The following is a 16,099-nucleotide window of genomic DNA, read 5'->3' on the forward strand; positions in this document are numbered from 1 at the left end:
ATTACAACCCTTTTTATAAATAGTCCCCCATTTTAGAAGAGCAAAAGTAATTGGACAATTGGCTGCTCAGCTGATTCTTGCTGAATACCAGCTGCATGGGATTCAATCATTAATTAATATACATGACACCTAAAAAAAGATCTGGAGTTGATTCTAGGTGTGTAATTTGCATTTGCAGTCTGTTGAGGTTATTAGAACTAAGTGTCAGTGCCAGTAAAGTAGGCCATCATGAGGCTACGGAATAAATTGATCAGAGGCATAGCCAAAATTTTGAGTGTGTCAAAATCAACTGTTTGATACAGTGTAAATCCACTGTGTTAGAGTACACAGCCAAAACAAAAATACTGTCCCAGTACTTTTGCATTTAACAGAATATGTAACAATGCACATGTATAATGATGAAATTCATTTGTAAATGAGAGATCAATATTAAAGGAATGGCTTACCTTTTACCTTCACCGATGCACCGAAAAGATTCAACAGCAAAATCCTCTGTGAGAAAGCCCTCCTACACTCCTCTCTACCTCTACCGTAACAGGAAGCCAGAGGCAAACTGTGGAGGGGTGATGTGGTTAATGCGCCATCTGCTGGTGGAGAGGGAGCGGTTTAGCTGGCCTGCTTCCACAGCTGTTAGAATTATTCAGTAACTGTTTATATGCTCTACTGTATGTATATTATATTACTATGACTAAAAATCTATTTACAGTACAACCAACATATTTGACATGATTAACAAGTATAATATAAATAGACAGGGATTGATTTAACTTTATAATTTGGAAGATGTAATTTTGCCCCATATGTTTGTTTTGGCGTTATACATTTCATTTAATTTTTAATACATTAGCAGGATGGTAGAAAGCTATTTTACAGAAGCAACACTTTTTTCACATGGTGTGCCTGTGGTAGGTACCTTCGTAAGGTTGTGCTATAGAGATGAGCTGGAAATGTTGAGTTGTATTTAGCACAGTAGAAATGTGTGACCAAAACAGTTACACTTAGCACGAAAAGGCAGGTATGTTTATTATTGTATGACCAATCAGATCAACCCTTAGTTTCACTTACTCTGTTAAAAGTGGTTTTCATTAGCTGGATCTATGGACTTCCACTGCTACGTTACTCTACAGTGAGAACAATAGACTTTATTGTGGTAAACCATGATTCATGTGGGAAGGATTGCTTTTGTTTGATTTAACTGCATATGCCTTCAAAGAGATAAGTGCTATGGTTGCAACCACGTTACTAGATGCCAGATTTGCATAACTGTAAATGGTAAATTTTGGAACATTTCCCTGTATGCTTTACCACATTAAGCTTGAGAGGCAAACTTATGGAACTCAGCGTAAGTGCTTGGTTGAGATCTTTCCTGGTTTTGTTACCTGCTGTAGCTAGCAGGATGCTTAACGATGAGAACCAACTGTCCAGTTACATTTGCCCTACAGTGTACATAAAATATTAAGTCTATTTCTTTTTACCAGCAACATCCTTTTCTTAAAATTTTTAAATAAAAAAGGCGACATTTCTATTTTCTGCTTGCTAGCTGGCAGAATATGCAGTAGTGAAACTGGATGAATTGGCATTACTTATTGTTTCAGGATGACATATTTTATCAGAACACATACTGTAAAGCTTACTTAAAAATCTTATGTCCCTCAGGAACACCTGTAATGGCACTACTACCAATGGCTGTGTATATCACTCAGGAACACCTGAAATGGCACTACTACCTGTGGTATTTGTGGCTCAGTTTATTTTTACAGCTAAATATCTTGAGTGTGATACGGGGGTGCAGGAGGAAGTTCATATGAGTGTGTAGGAAAATAGCTCAGTTACAAGGCAGGAAGTTGTCTTTTGTTATTAGGATGTGGTACATGATGCACATTTTCAGTCAGACCGGACCAGTTGCTTGATCGTGTCTTCATCGGCTGCACAAATCGAATAATCTTTCAAGGATTACAGTGAAACAGAATTATCAAAGTGCAGGTATGTATTGATGTGGCTGTGTGCTGATTTTTAAATTATGGGTTGGTTATGTTTTAGGCATTTAGGTGTATGCTACCACCTATTAAAAGCCATAATTTGACAACTATTGGCACAATCTAGTTGAAATATCGGATATTTTAGCCTGACATTATGCTCTTTGATTGTGCTGGATTACATTTGATGTGTTATATTGAATACAAATTAATATTATAGTATTCTTTCCATTACCTTGTGAATGAACTGGCACTAATTGACTGCATATTTTGTGTAATATTGTGTTTATATTGTGCAATTAATTAATTTATTTATTTTATTTCTGGCAGGCGATTTACGTGTTTTTCTTCCTTATGTGGGCTGAGATGATGATAGGGACACACTGGTAGAGAGATGTTGTAAACTGAAGTGAACCCAGCAAATTAGCCAGCCCGGTTAAACTGTACAGTTAAACAAACCGAACGAAACAAAGCAGAAAAGCAAAACAAAAATGCAATAACTGATTTTAAATGTTTGGCGTCAGTAATTTAGGCTTTTTACTTTACTGACATTTAGCAGATTCTCTTATCCAGTTACGTATAATGAAAACTGTGCAAATATGTGGGATTGAATTGCTGTAGAGGGGGAAAGTATGGTTTCAAGAGAGACAGCACATGCAAGAAGTGCAGACTCTGGCAACCTACTGTATCAACAATTCTGCTGAACATTAAACTGAGTTACACAAACAAGGACAAACCTGTCCTTACGGCCAGTAGACAACATTAAATGAACAAGAGCAAAGAACCACAGACTCCGGAAACAAAAAAGGAAATAAGCTGCACCTAATCAGGCGATAGCCTTGTGTAGGCCTACTGTATTTACTGAGACATTAATAGTCATGTGACTTTAAAATACAGCACAGGGTATTATCAATGAAAGATGAAACATTTTATACATACATTTCAAAAACATAATCTTTGGTATATAAAGTGCAGTATTTTAAAAAATGTTTTTTAATCTATCAGTTGTCATGGGTATATATATATTGTTATTTATTGTAGACTATGCTGCAAAACAAATTACCCCAAGGGGATTGTAAAGACTCTAACTAACTAACTGACTGACTAACTAACTAGTAGTATGTTACTTTATTAATGAATGACCGAAACCCGACACAATGCTCATGCTATTAAACGCTAATGCTGCATATGTATGTGAAATGCTGAAGCCTGTATTCAGTCAACATTTTTGTTTACTTTGAAATACAAATAAATGCAGGAAATAGTTTTTCTTCACAAACTCGGTTTAGCAGATTCATGTTCATGATTGCTAAACTCAGAAAGCTGACTGTTAAAAATAGAAAAAAAAAGAAACAGGCATCTAAATTTAATCACAAATCCAAGTTAAGGCCTACATGTATTGTTCTTTTAAAAAATCTTTAAATGTTGATCAAAACATGCAGTTGAGTACAATTGTTAAATATTAGCAATAAAAGGCAGTACACTGTGCAGTCTTATATTATACATTGTGTTTGTGTAAACAAGAAAATATGTTTAAAAATATGTATGTCCTTTGTCTCAACAATAGGGGTTTGTTTAACTTGAACCAAATGCCTTCAGCCAAACCTGACCAAGCTTTTAACACTTTGCAGAGTTGTGTTGCATTTCACTGTTTCTGCGGTTCAGTTATAAATAACCTGAGTTGAGTTTCTTGAGGTTCAGTACTCCACAATGAACTATGTTTACTGTCTTTAAAAGTGGCCCTATATCATGCAACTATTTCTTTCTCTTCCACCAGGCAAGGTCTTCCTCTGCATTCATCTGCAATGAGAACACAGGCTTTATGGTTTTATGCCATCTACTCATATGGTACTGTTTTTATTCTGTTGTTGCTCTTTCAGCTTGTTCACAGATAGAATATGTCTATTCACAAGTCACATAGTAGAGGCAGAAACCTTTTCAGCTTTTCAAGACCAGGCTTGATATGGTGTTAGACACTAACTAGTCTGTAGGTACTTAGACCACTAGGTACAATATAGTCAGGAATATGGCAAGCATTGTTGGGCTGAATGGCCTGTTCTCATCATTATGTTATGTTAAGAAATGTTAAGAAAGGTCTTTTGTCCATAGTCAAACTGTAACTTGCTTTGCTACTCATTATTGAAATTTGGAGAGAGTTCTGAGATTTCACTTAATTGGTGATAGGTACACACTAAAATCCCTCATTGTTGGCACTGAATGATTCTTGTTCACTTTGACATGAATAAAAGAAAAATGCTAAATTACTTATATTTGTTGAAGCCAAAATGGATTTTATTTGGGTGTCGGTGGTATTCCAAAAAAAAAAAAAAGACACAACTGGCCTTGGTGGTTACAGTGAGCCTATGCTTTTCAGCCAATAATATGTTAAAAGCTCAGGCTTGCCTAATTCAGTCAAGGTGATTGTAGCTACAATATCTGAAAGATGATGGAATCTAGATAATTAAGGGCAAAATAGCAGAGCACAGAACTTTCTGCAGTTGCCTGTGGCATACATGGGGCGGAAGTGCAGTATAATGGGTAAGGCGCTGGGCTTGTAACCTAAAGGTCACAGGTTTGATTCTCAGGTAGGACACTGCTGTTGTACCCTTGAACAAGGTACTTAATCTGCATTGCTTCAGTATATATCCAGCTGTATAAATGAATGCAATGTAAAAAAAAATTTAAAAAAAGTTGTATAAGTCGTTCTAAATATGATCATCTGATAAAGGCCTGTAATGTAATATTCAAATTTATTTTTAAATAAAAACATTGACACATAAATGTGACTGTTTTTTTTTGTTTACACTTACTTGAGCTCAATTAGTTAATCAGCGAGATACAAAGACACAGATTAACATGTAGGTTATTTTTTTCTCTTTTAGAAAGAGACTAAAATGGCTGACCATATACATTTTGGCTAATTTGGAAAAAGTGTTGCCAAGAAATTCAGAAACAAATCTAGGAGTGAAAATGACAAAAAAACTAAAATATTTACATTATTTAGCAGACGATTTTATCCAAAGCGACGTACAAAAGTGCATATCATGGTCATTGGACAACTACAAAACACAGGTTCAATAAGGTTCAATACTCATTTCGTACAGTTATTTCTACCCAAGAACACAATTCACACCATTTTAAAGTCTGTATGGAACATAATCTCATAATGTCGCACTATGATTGTGTTTTTTTCCAGTGCTAAATGTGTACACGGCTTCATGGACTGCAGAAATACCAAAAACAATATCAGCACTGCTGGGGTCCTGTGTCGTGGTTCCCTGCAAGTTCAATTACCCAGACCCCCCAAAAAAGCCTCCAGCAATAACAGGAATATGGCATATGACCGACTACCAACCCATTTACCACCCGGACTCCTCCAAAGTGATGGAAGAATTCAGGGGCCGGGCAAATCTGATTGGGGATCTCACAGGAAAGAACTGTTCACTGAGAATTAAAGACCTGAAAAAAAAGGACAATGGCCCATTTATTTTTAGGATAGAGATTCGTGACTTTGATATGTACTCTTACACAGATAATATGGTCTCCATTGATGTCCAAGGTGCGTTTGAAGAAGTGTTCTCTATGTGGCTTATTTTTAAAATCACGAGTATGTACTGATAAGATCCTTGGTTAAAGTCATTGTAAAACATATGCAGTTCCTTTTAGGTCTGTGCACTTTGGCTATTGAAAGCCCCACTGCATGCTTGAGACCAGCTGTGATTGGAAATATGTTTTCATGGCTGTATTCTCTAGAAATGTGACAGCTCACTTTGTTGACCAAAAACTGAAAATGATTCATTGGGAACTAGTAGCTTACAGATGGCGGTTTATTAGATGCTTGTTTTCACTTAACTACAGACTATCCAGCCTCCCCACGGCTGACCGTGAGCGGGGAGGTCAAAGCAGGTGACGCTGTGACTGCTTCCTGCTCTGTGTCTCACTCCTGTCCCACGGAGCTGCCTCACCTGATCTGGAGCCGCAGTGGAACAACCACCATCCAATCAGAGGAGCTGCCCAACGGCCAATGGAGAGTGACGTCAAGCCTGACTTTCGCCGCCACAAACTCTGACAACAACCAGCATCTGATTTGCATAGCAAAGTATCAGCAGGTCACATCTGTGCAATCTTCTAAAATTTTGAATGTGACATGTGAGTTTTTTTTTTTCAACACTGAATGTAGTACATGGTATTATTGGAAATTGAAACTTACAGTAACAATTCAATTCCCCTTTTCTGAGAACAGTTTCCTTTTTAGTTGTTTAAAACTGACTGCTATCTATGCTTTTTACTTTAACTTTTTATCTAAGAATGAATTTAAATCACATGTTCCAAAACAGGTTTCCAGCCCAGGCTAAAGAAATAGGCACAGGGGATACAAGGAAAAATGGATAAAATATTTTACATTTTCACAATTTATTGTATTACTGCACATTTCTTCAGTTACATATTTCAGGCTTTCACTTTGATCTGGATGTCCTTAGTATTATTATGATCAGCTAATTTCGGACATAAAACACATCTGGATATAGATGACGTATCATGTCTAGTTTCACACATAATTCACACAGTAATCACACATGTAACAGTGTATGAACAAGCCACTGCGTTGCGGCTCGAAGCAAATGTGGAACAAAAGAGTCAAACATTAACCGTTGGTAGAGTGGTACAGGAACTCTGTCAGATGGTAATAATTTTACTTGGCCTTAAAAATACTAATGCTCTGATCCAAATTGTACCACTTGCGGCGACTTGTCAAGACATTTAAATACATTCGCGAGTCATCTGAAAACCGTGTCGTTCATCTAGATGCCCCAGTTCGTGTGGAGGTCGAGCCTGAGTCCACAGTGGTGAAGGAGGGAGATGCTGTGGAGATGCAGTGCTCCAGTGACAGTAACCCTCTTGCACACGGCTACCAGTGGTACAACATCACTGGCACTCTGCTGTCAGAGGAACGAATCTACAAACTGCACAACGTGTCCAGACACACTAAAGCTCTCTACTGTGCAGCCATCAACACAGAGGGGCACAAGAACTCCACTCCGGCCAAGATCAGCGTGGAGTGTAAGTGCAGATCAAAACGTTTCATTTGGACAGTTACACACAGGCCCTCACGTCTTTGTCGTCTGGCCTGAAATGAATACGTAATGACCATCTTTCTGAGCATATATCAGGTGAAGAGATGTGTTGGGTACACATCTGCAGTGTTTGATGGGTCTCCAGTTATCAGTGTTTTGACATAAAAATAAAATGGAGCAAGGATCTCAGGAGAGATCTGCTTGATTTTAAATGACAACTACAGATGTCTTTCTGTAAGAGGTCCAAATTGAATTAAAATTGCTGTGTATGTTTCATCTCCACATGAACTTGTGTAAGTTATTGTCAGGCCTCAACTTTTCCATTTATTTGCCCTAACATCATCAGCAGTGCACAAAGGCAGATGCTTAGTTTTTATATTAAAATTTGGCTAGTTAGTGATACAGGCATACATTTGGCACAGTATGTAAATAAACTGAAAACTGTAGTTTAAAAAATCTAATAATAATCATAATAATAATAGGAATTATTTAATAATTTCCAGACCCCCCAAGCATTGGAGCACAATCAGGCTGTGTTGCAGAAATCACAGGGGTGAACTGCCGGTGCCTGGTGGAGTCCAGGCCCGCTAGCAGAGTCCAGTGGAAACTTGCAGATGGCAAAACTGAAAACAGCAGCAGTTTCCACAGCACAGATGGACAGGACTCCGCCACTGTTCACACACTGCATTTCCACCTGGGCCTTACTGATGTGGTGTCCTGCTACGCCAGCAACAAACATGGGAACGAAACAAGGGTCCTGGAAACCAACCAAAGAGGTACTTTACCATTTTCCTTGACTTTCAAAGGGGTTATATATATATATATATATATATATATACACATATATATATATATATATATATATATATATATATATTAGGGCTGTCAATCGATTAAAATATTTAATTGCGATTAATCGCATGATTGTCCATAGTTAATCACGATTAATCGCACATTAATCACACTTTTTTTTATCTTTTCAAAATGTACCTTAAAGGGATATTTTTCAAATGTTTAATACTCTTATCAACATGGGAGTGAACAAATATGCTTGCTTTCTGCAAATTTATGTTTATTTATTTTTGGAAATCAATTAACAACCCAAAACAATGACAAATATGGTCCAGAAACCCTCAAAGGTACTGCATTTAGCATAACAAAATATGCTCAAATTATAACATGGCAAACTCAAGCCCAACAGGCAACAACAGATGGGCATATTGACCTGTTAAATTTAACATTACTTAGTAATATGAGTACTCACGCAATGTAGTGTGTCCTAATTTATGCTTATAAAGGTTCACTAAAACATCCCGTTTTTTTAAGCATTAACACAAAACGATGGACCTCAATGCATCGCAACAACAGACATATTCTACAACAGGTACATTGGTCAGCTAAATTTTCCATTGCTCAAAGATCATTCCCTGGATCCCTCGCACTTCTAAAGCAACTCACACAACATATTTGTGTCCAACCTCACATGGGGTAAATAAAGGCTCACAAAACATCCCCTTCTACTATGTGGGATCAAAACACCATGATACAAAATAAAACAAACAATAAATAAAGTGAGCCGGAAAAGGTGGAAAGGGAGTATAATACAGAACTAGGACTCGAACGAGGATATTACATTGCAGGCATTTAGCAGACGCTCTTATCCAGAGCGACTTACACAACTTTTACATTGTATCCATTTATACAGCTGGATATATACTGAAGCAATTTCGGTTAAGTACCTTGCTCAAGGGTACAACGGAAGTGTCCTACCCGGGAATCGAACGTACGACCTTTCGGCTACAAGCCCAGTTCCTTACCCACTGTGCTACACTCCGCGCTGCATATTGCAGTTAGGCTATACTTCAATTTCCTTGGATACAACAGTTCGGCTATAGGCTACTTCTATTTCTTTGCACCGAGCCAGTTGCTTAAACAGACAAGCCTGTTTACATTGTCGGACGACAGGGCAGCTCCCTACTTCTGAACAGTATGCCCAGACAATGAAAAACTGTGTTCGCGCTGTTTTACTCGGGAAACATGGATTCCCACAGTACACGCTGCTTTTTTTATTGGCAAGGAATATATTTAATGAGTATATAGAGTGAAACCGCGAAACTAGTTAGGCTGCAGTAGTACTGAAATGTAAATATGGTATCACTGTCAGGTTATATCATTTGCAGCTTTTATTTCTGAGCAAAATAACGTTTTCTAGCTAAGCTGGCTAGCGAAAAAAGTTGTTGATGGATATCGTAACTTTTAAATTTCAAATATTGCTATAGTGAATGGCAAACATAAACGATACTAACGCATATCACATAATCACACACCCAAATGCAAATGCATGAAAAGCCTAAATACACCATTTTTCTTTCTTACCACGAACTACAAATGCCGCCATTTATCTTAATGTGACGTAACCAATCCGGAAGTCGGAAAAGTCGGAGCTCAGAAATGATGCTCGAATTTCCGACCTATAATTCCGAGTTCTACGACCGTTCAATAGCTTTTTTCACAACTCGGACCTCGTTTTTTGCTAGTTCCAAGTTGTCTTGAACGTAGCATAAGGGTCGGGCAAACGTTCAGCATAACAGAACGTGCGTTAAAAAAATTAGTGGCGTTACAACGGATGTGCGTTAACGCGTTATTATCGCGTTAAGTTTTACAGCCCTAATATATATATATATATATATATATATGCATTACACTACCTTGCTTCTAGTCCTCTGGTATTTCTGCATTTTCTAAAGTCTGTCCAAAACTTTCTGCCAGTGGTTTAAAGATGATCTCAGCTAAATCTTTGAGTACTCTTAGGTATATGCCATCAGGGCCAGGGACTTGTCTTTAGTTCATGTAATCTATCCAGTAGGCGGAAGTGTAGTATAATGGCTAAGGAGTTGGTCTTGTAACCTAAAGGTCGCAGACTCGATTCACCGGTAGGACACTGCTGTTGTACCCTTGAGCAAGGTATTTAACCTGCATTGCTTCAGTACATATCCAGCTGTATCACTGGATGCAATATAAGTCGCTCAGGATAAGAGCGTCTGCTAAATGCCTGTAACAATCCAATACTTCTTTATTCTCTATATTAATATATTCTGAGACGTTCTGTGTTCTGAATGTGCCTTGCAGCCTATTGGTAACCTCCTCTGTAGTGAAACTCTCAAAAAGTAAATTAAGGCATCAGCAATATCCTTATCTTTACAGTGTAGCAGGGTGGGATGGCAGACCTGCCATCCCAATTAATCTGGAATTTATCCTCACAGGAGTACTGATGGCCATCTACTTATCAGGCGCGGCTGCTTCTGCCTTTGTGCTCATATTGGTTATTTTATTGCTGTGGAAATGTTCGAGACGAAAAAAACGGTAAGTGTTATTTAGAAAACCCCTCACATCAGACTGGAAATTTCATAATATATGCCCTGGAGATATGTTTTAAAAGGAAGCAGTACTGCAACACATATTATATAAAATGAAAAAATGTACCGTTCACTTTTCAAAGGGAGTACAATGACACAGTACAATGTTGCATTGCAGTAAGTCCTCATTTTAACCCTGTACACAACTGAAACATACTGGAATGCTTATGAAGCTGTGATTAATTACTGATGGATTACATCAACATGCAAGCCACCCACAGGCTACTGTTTGTATGCTGTATGTTTCAAAAGGAATAGGATTATGTTTAGATGGACCAGGAAATCGAAAGTTCATTGCCTGCAGTGAAGCGTTCTTTTCTCCTGGTTTCGTTTCTTTTTGCTCCTATAAATGTCCCTCTGCTTTGTCAATTCTTTGACATGCCTTTTACATTTAATATAGATTATCCCCTGAAACTGGGCTGGCTGTTGTTTGGATGAATTTGGTACGAAATGCAAACCGAAGTGCTCAGATGATGTCACATCATAGGCCCACCTACCTACACTTATGTTTTAGCATAAGAAATCGCTAATTAAAATGTGGCAAATGAAACATGTATAACATTTTTTTTTGTTGCTTTTAAAGTGTGGAAGTAAAGATAAACCCTGTCTACTCAACTGCAGGCCTGTAAGTCTCCAAAGTATGCAACAGAAGAATGTGCATATTCAGTATAGACAAAAATTAATACTATTAATTAACAGCAAACAGTAACTAGCTGCATAGGTAATTAGCTATATAATTAAATGTGGTCCAAAAGGAGCATTTAATTATATAACTAGGTTTCATGCTACACTCACTACCAATTTCTACCTAGTCATAGCTTGAACTAATTGGTGGGAACACTGGTTCAAAAGTTTTTTGAACAATTAACACAAGCCACAAAACAACTGCCTTTTGCTGGTTAGCAAAATCAATTTTTAAAGTATAATAATTTTTTCAAAACTGCAAATTTATTCTTAAAAATCGCCTCAAGAATGTACATACAGACTTGCAGGCAAGCACGCACATTTGACAGGGATAATTTCAGTTTAAAAAGTAGGTAATAGCTCCAGACAATCATACTGACATGTCTGGCACAGGTTTTTAAGGCATGTCAACAAATTGTTGTCAGACTCTTGACCAGCATAGCCCACTACAGCTCTTTCTTAATGTGACAAAGAGTCATATTTTCGACATCAAATACGAGCTGAACTAGTAGCAACTGGTGCCGTGGGAGTGGGGTACTACACACACTATCTAAGCAGTGGGGATTTCAGTCGGCGATCAATAGTCCTCACTTTTGCTGATTAGCCGTCTGTTATCTGCAGTTTTCTGTCCGGCTCACGATGAATTTTGCATGACACACACGCTTAATGTGCATGGGTGTTGCCGCGGCGAAGGGCTAGGGTGTGTAATACGCGTGTCATTTCTTGTTTTATTTTCACAGTGATGACCAGCATGTGGGAACACAGGAAAACATAGCGCCAGCCAAATCCTGGTAGGTCTCTAAAGTACACAGAAGAAAGAAAAATATTCAGGCTCATATTCTGATTAAACATGAATGAATAATGCTGAATTGACTGTCTTTAATGCCATCTAGCAGCAGGGGAAAGGGGCCTGTTGAAGATCCGTCCGCTCCCGGGGGTGATAACATTTATGTTAACAGTGAGGTAAGTTCAATAATTTAATGCTGCCTGTAAGCACATGAAAGGAATAGAGTTCTTTCTGGGTTTTAAAAAACATACTATTTTAGATCAAGTGAGCAGCCAATTCTAGAATTATTGGCACCCTTCATGAAAGTGAGTAGAATGACTGTAAAAAAAAATGAAAGCATACAGTAGGGCATATTTTACATTACATTACAGCATTTAGCAGATGCTCTTATCCAGAGCGACTTACACAACATTTTACACAGCATTTACCTTGCATCCATTTATACAGCTGGATATGTACTGAAGCAATTCAGGTTAAGTACCTCGCTCAAGGGTACAATGGCAGAGTCCTATCCAGTAATAGATATCCAAGCCCAGTTCCTTACCCACTGTGCTACACTGCCCATTTTCGGCTCTAACGTAAGGGGGAGCCACATGCTGTTATCTTAACACAATTTTTCAGACACAAAAAGTTTTTATTGAGTAATACAATTTTTTTCTGCAGAACATAAAGTAGGTTTTAAAATTATCCCTATGATTCATATTTGGTTAAGCATCCCCTGGAGACACTGAGTTTCTTTCTGTAATGTCTGCCACAGTTGCAGAATACTTTTGGAGGGATATTGGACCACTCATGCATGCAGAAAAAATAGAGATCCATGATATTTTTTATGTTTGCGCTTGTGGACTGTTCTCTTCAATTCAGACCACAGGGTTTCAATAGGGTTCAATTCCAGAGACTGAGATGGTCATTGCAAAAACATTGATTTTGTGTTCATGCAACCATTTCTGTATTGATTTTGATGTATGTTTGGGGTCATTGCCTTGTTGTGACCAGGTCTCAACTTCCTGGCAGAGCCAACCAGGTTTTGAGCTAAAATATCCTGGTACTCAGTGGAATTATTTATGCCATCAACCTTAACAAGAGCCCCTGGACCATTAGCAGACAAACACCCCCAAAGCATCAGTCATCTTCCACCATATTATGTTTATTTGAGTAAAAGCAGTTTCCCCAAATGTTTCATCAGAAATTTTGAAACACAATGTGTATTATTTATTCTATACGATCATTTTGTTTGTTTACATGAAGGGTGCCGATAAGTTGACTGTATGTTTTTTTATTGCCTGAGGCAGTTCTATGTAATCTTAGATACTTACTGATAATGCGCCTGCTTTAAAATAGCTGGCAGAGGGGACTTTTGGAGTTATTAGTCTAAGGGAAGGAAGTACCCTTCAGTGAACTCAGAAGCTGCTTGTACCATGATGTCATTTTTGCTGAGACTGTACATATGAACCTATTATTTTATAGCATTAAATTCACCATTGTAAATGTAAATATTTGTCTTTTTATAGTGTGTAGGCCCTTTGTGCCTGGTGTGAAATAGTGTCTAATTGCATGGTCCATAGGAAATAGTTCCAACAGAAAGTATGAATAGAGGTAATCTTTTGCACAGTAATGGGGTAGTGCACACATGCACAACCCTGGAGGCATAACATCACTATACAAGCTTTTCTGGAGCTGCAGGAAGTATAACTTCTGTGCATTTGTGTGTGCAATGAAATGGTTTCACTGTGTTCCTTTTCTATTTCCAGACACCATATTTTGAAGAAGAAGAAGAAGAGGAGGATTATGAGAATTGTTTTAAAGAGGACGTTTATGCGAACATGTAATGGCACAAAGTTGGCTAGTCTTAAGAAAAACCTGCTACTTTAAAATGCGTGATCCGGAGGCAGTTCAAGCGATGACTATGCATTGAAAAGGCCTTTGTCACACGACAGGAATTTGATTGTAATTCTCCATGCACACATTTCACATATGATACTTTTTTTATCGGATATAGCTTATGCGCAATGTGAATAAGGCTTGTGATTTCTGTCAGCACGTTTATTACTGAACGGCCATGAAGATGGAGGTTTTGGTATCACAAGAATCATAAGAACTATTAATTCTGTTCTCTAGTACGTGTGCTGGGTGTTTGGAAAGGATCCTTTTGATTTTCTAACGGTACATTACTTGATGTCCTATTTCACTATTGTTTATTAATATTGCCATATACTGCTTTGCAGGCCTACATGTATTGTCACCAAGTATATTACTGTAATGAAGAGCGAAACATTTATATTTAATTCATTGATTATTTTGTGTTCTGAGAATATCTTTGCTGCAATAAATAATTCAGTGTTAGAGGGGTCAGCTTTTGTGATAAATATATGGCCCTTGTACGATAGATGATGGATGGATGGATGGATGGAAGACTGTCAAACTAATCCTAACATCATACGCCGTGTGAATTACATCAGAGGAACAAGAGGAGCAGGGAAAAATGGCTGCAAAGCTACTGTGATTTTAAATTGACTAAGGATGGAAACCGTCCTGACAATGGCTTAAATGATTAAAAATTAAACTGTAAATCAACGACGTTTAGTTCACAAATTGTGTATTACCAGATTGTGCATATTAATGCACAAAAAAACATAGTTCTCACCAATTTTTCTATGGACCAAATAGTGATGAGCAAAAATATTCTGGTTTTTGTCTCAAATCAACACCTAGCTTTAGCCAGTTAGTCAGTGAAATGCCAGCCACAACAACAAGGTCAGGCAAGTACAAGCTCACCCTTTGGTGAAAAGATTCCATGGACACACATACATCCATCCATTATCTATATCCTGAGCAGCGTTGCGGGGGGGCACTGGAGCCTATCCCAGCATGCATTGGGTGAGAGGCAGGAACACATCCTGGACAGGCCGCCAATCTATCACAGGGCACACACACCATTCACTCACTCACTCATACCTATGGGCAATTTAGAGTCTCCAATTAGCCTACCTGCATGTCTTTGGACTGTGGGAGGAAACCAGAGTACTAGCAGATGTTCTCCTGGCTGAGATTCGAATACACGACCTTCTTGTTGTGAGGCGACAGTGCTACCCACTGCACCACCCTGCCGCCCGATACATATACAGTTAAATGTAAAAATATCAGCACAGTGACACGATTTTTGTTTTTTTGGCTTTTCTGCTCCAGCACATTGAAAATAAAAAATTGAGTATGGGGTTAAAGTGCAGACTGTCAGCCTTAATTTGAGGGTGTATACAGCTTTAACCGTGTAGGAATTGCAACACTTTTTATAAATAGTCCCCCATTTTAGAGGAACAAAATTAATTAGCTGCTCAGCTGACTCTTGCTGAATACCAGCTGCATGGCATTAATTAATATACATGACACCCAGAAAGTGTCAATGCCAGTAAATTAGGCCATCATGTGGCTACGGAATAAATTGATCAGAGGCATAGCCAAAACTTTGGGTGTGTCAAAATCAACAGTTTGATACAGTGTAAATCCACTGTGTTAGAGTACACAGCCAAAACAAAAATACTGTCCCAGTACTTTTGCATTTAACAGAATATGTAACAATGCATATGTATAATGATGAAATTCATTTGTAAATGAGAGACCAATAACACAGGAATGGCTTACCTTTTACCTTCACCGATGCACCGAAAAGATTCAACAGCAAAATCCTCTGTGAGGAAGCCGTCCTACACTCCTCTCTACCTCTACCGTAACAGGAAGCCAGAGGCAAACTGTGGAGGGGTGATGTGGTTAATGCGCCATCTGCTGGTGGAGAGGGAGCGGTTTAGCTGGCCTTCTTCCACAGCTGTTTGAATTTTTCAGTAACTGTTTATATGCTCTACTGTACGTATATTATATTACTATGACTAAAAATCTATTTACAGTACAACCAAAATATTTGACATGATTAACAAGTATAATATAAATAGACAGGGATTGATTTAACTTTATAATTTGGAAGATGTAATTTTGCCCCATATGTTTGTTTTGGCTTTATACATTTCATTTCATTTTTAATACATAAGCAGGATGGTAAAAAGTAATTTTACAGAAGCAACACTTTTTTCACATGGTGTGCCTGTGGTAGGTTCCTTGTAAGGCTGTGCTACAGAGATGAGCTGGAAATGTTGAGTTGTATTTAGCACA

General features: G+C 38.0%; 1 protein-coding gene across 4 annotated transcripts; it reads left to right on the top strand.

Moving 5' to 3' along the window:
* The first annotated feature begins 1,498 nt into the window (after positions 1-1,498).
* Positions 1,499-14,281, top strand: LOC118235737 (myelin-associated glycoprotein-like). 4 transcript variants are annotated; one of them, XM_035433465.1, is made up of 11 exons: positions 1,499-1,983; positions 3,754-3,824; positions 5,173-5,535; positions 5,835-6,125; positions 6,783-7,037; positions 7,555-7,827; positions 10,315-10,414; positions 11,051-11,092; positions 11,892-11,942; positions 12,045-12,114; positions 13,690-14,281. In XM_035433465.1, exons 2-11 carry the CDS (start codon positions 3,782-3,784, stop codon positions 13,765-13,767), a joined length of 1,566 nt encoding a protein of 521 aa, XP_035289356.1. In that variant the 5' UTR covers positions 1,499-1,983; positions 3,754-3,781; the 3' UTR covers positions 13,768-14,281. The 4 variants fall into 4 exon arrangements, with proteins under 4 accessions (XP_035289356.1, XP_035289365.1, XP_035289374.1 ...); XM_035433474.1 differs by having other exon boundaries at positions 12,048-12,114; XM_035433483.1 differs by lacking the exon at positions 11,051-11,092 and having other exon boundaries at positions 1,501-1,983.
* Positions 14,282-16,099: the final 1,818 nt, after the last annotated feature.

Source organism: Anguilla anguilla, chromosome 1, assembly GCF_013347855.1.
Source record: "Anguilla anguilla isolate fAngAng1 chromosome 1, fAngAng1.pri, whole genome shotgun sequence".
Taxonomy (NCBI): domain Eukaryota; kingdom Metazoa; phylum Chordata; class Actinopteri; order Anguilliformes; family Anguillidae; genus Anguilla; species Anguilla anguilla.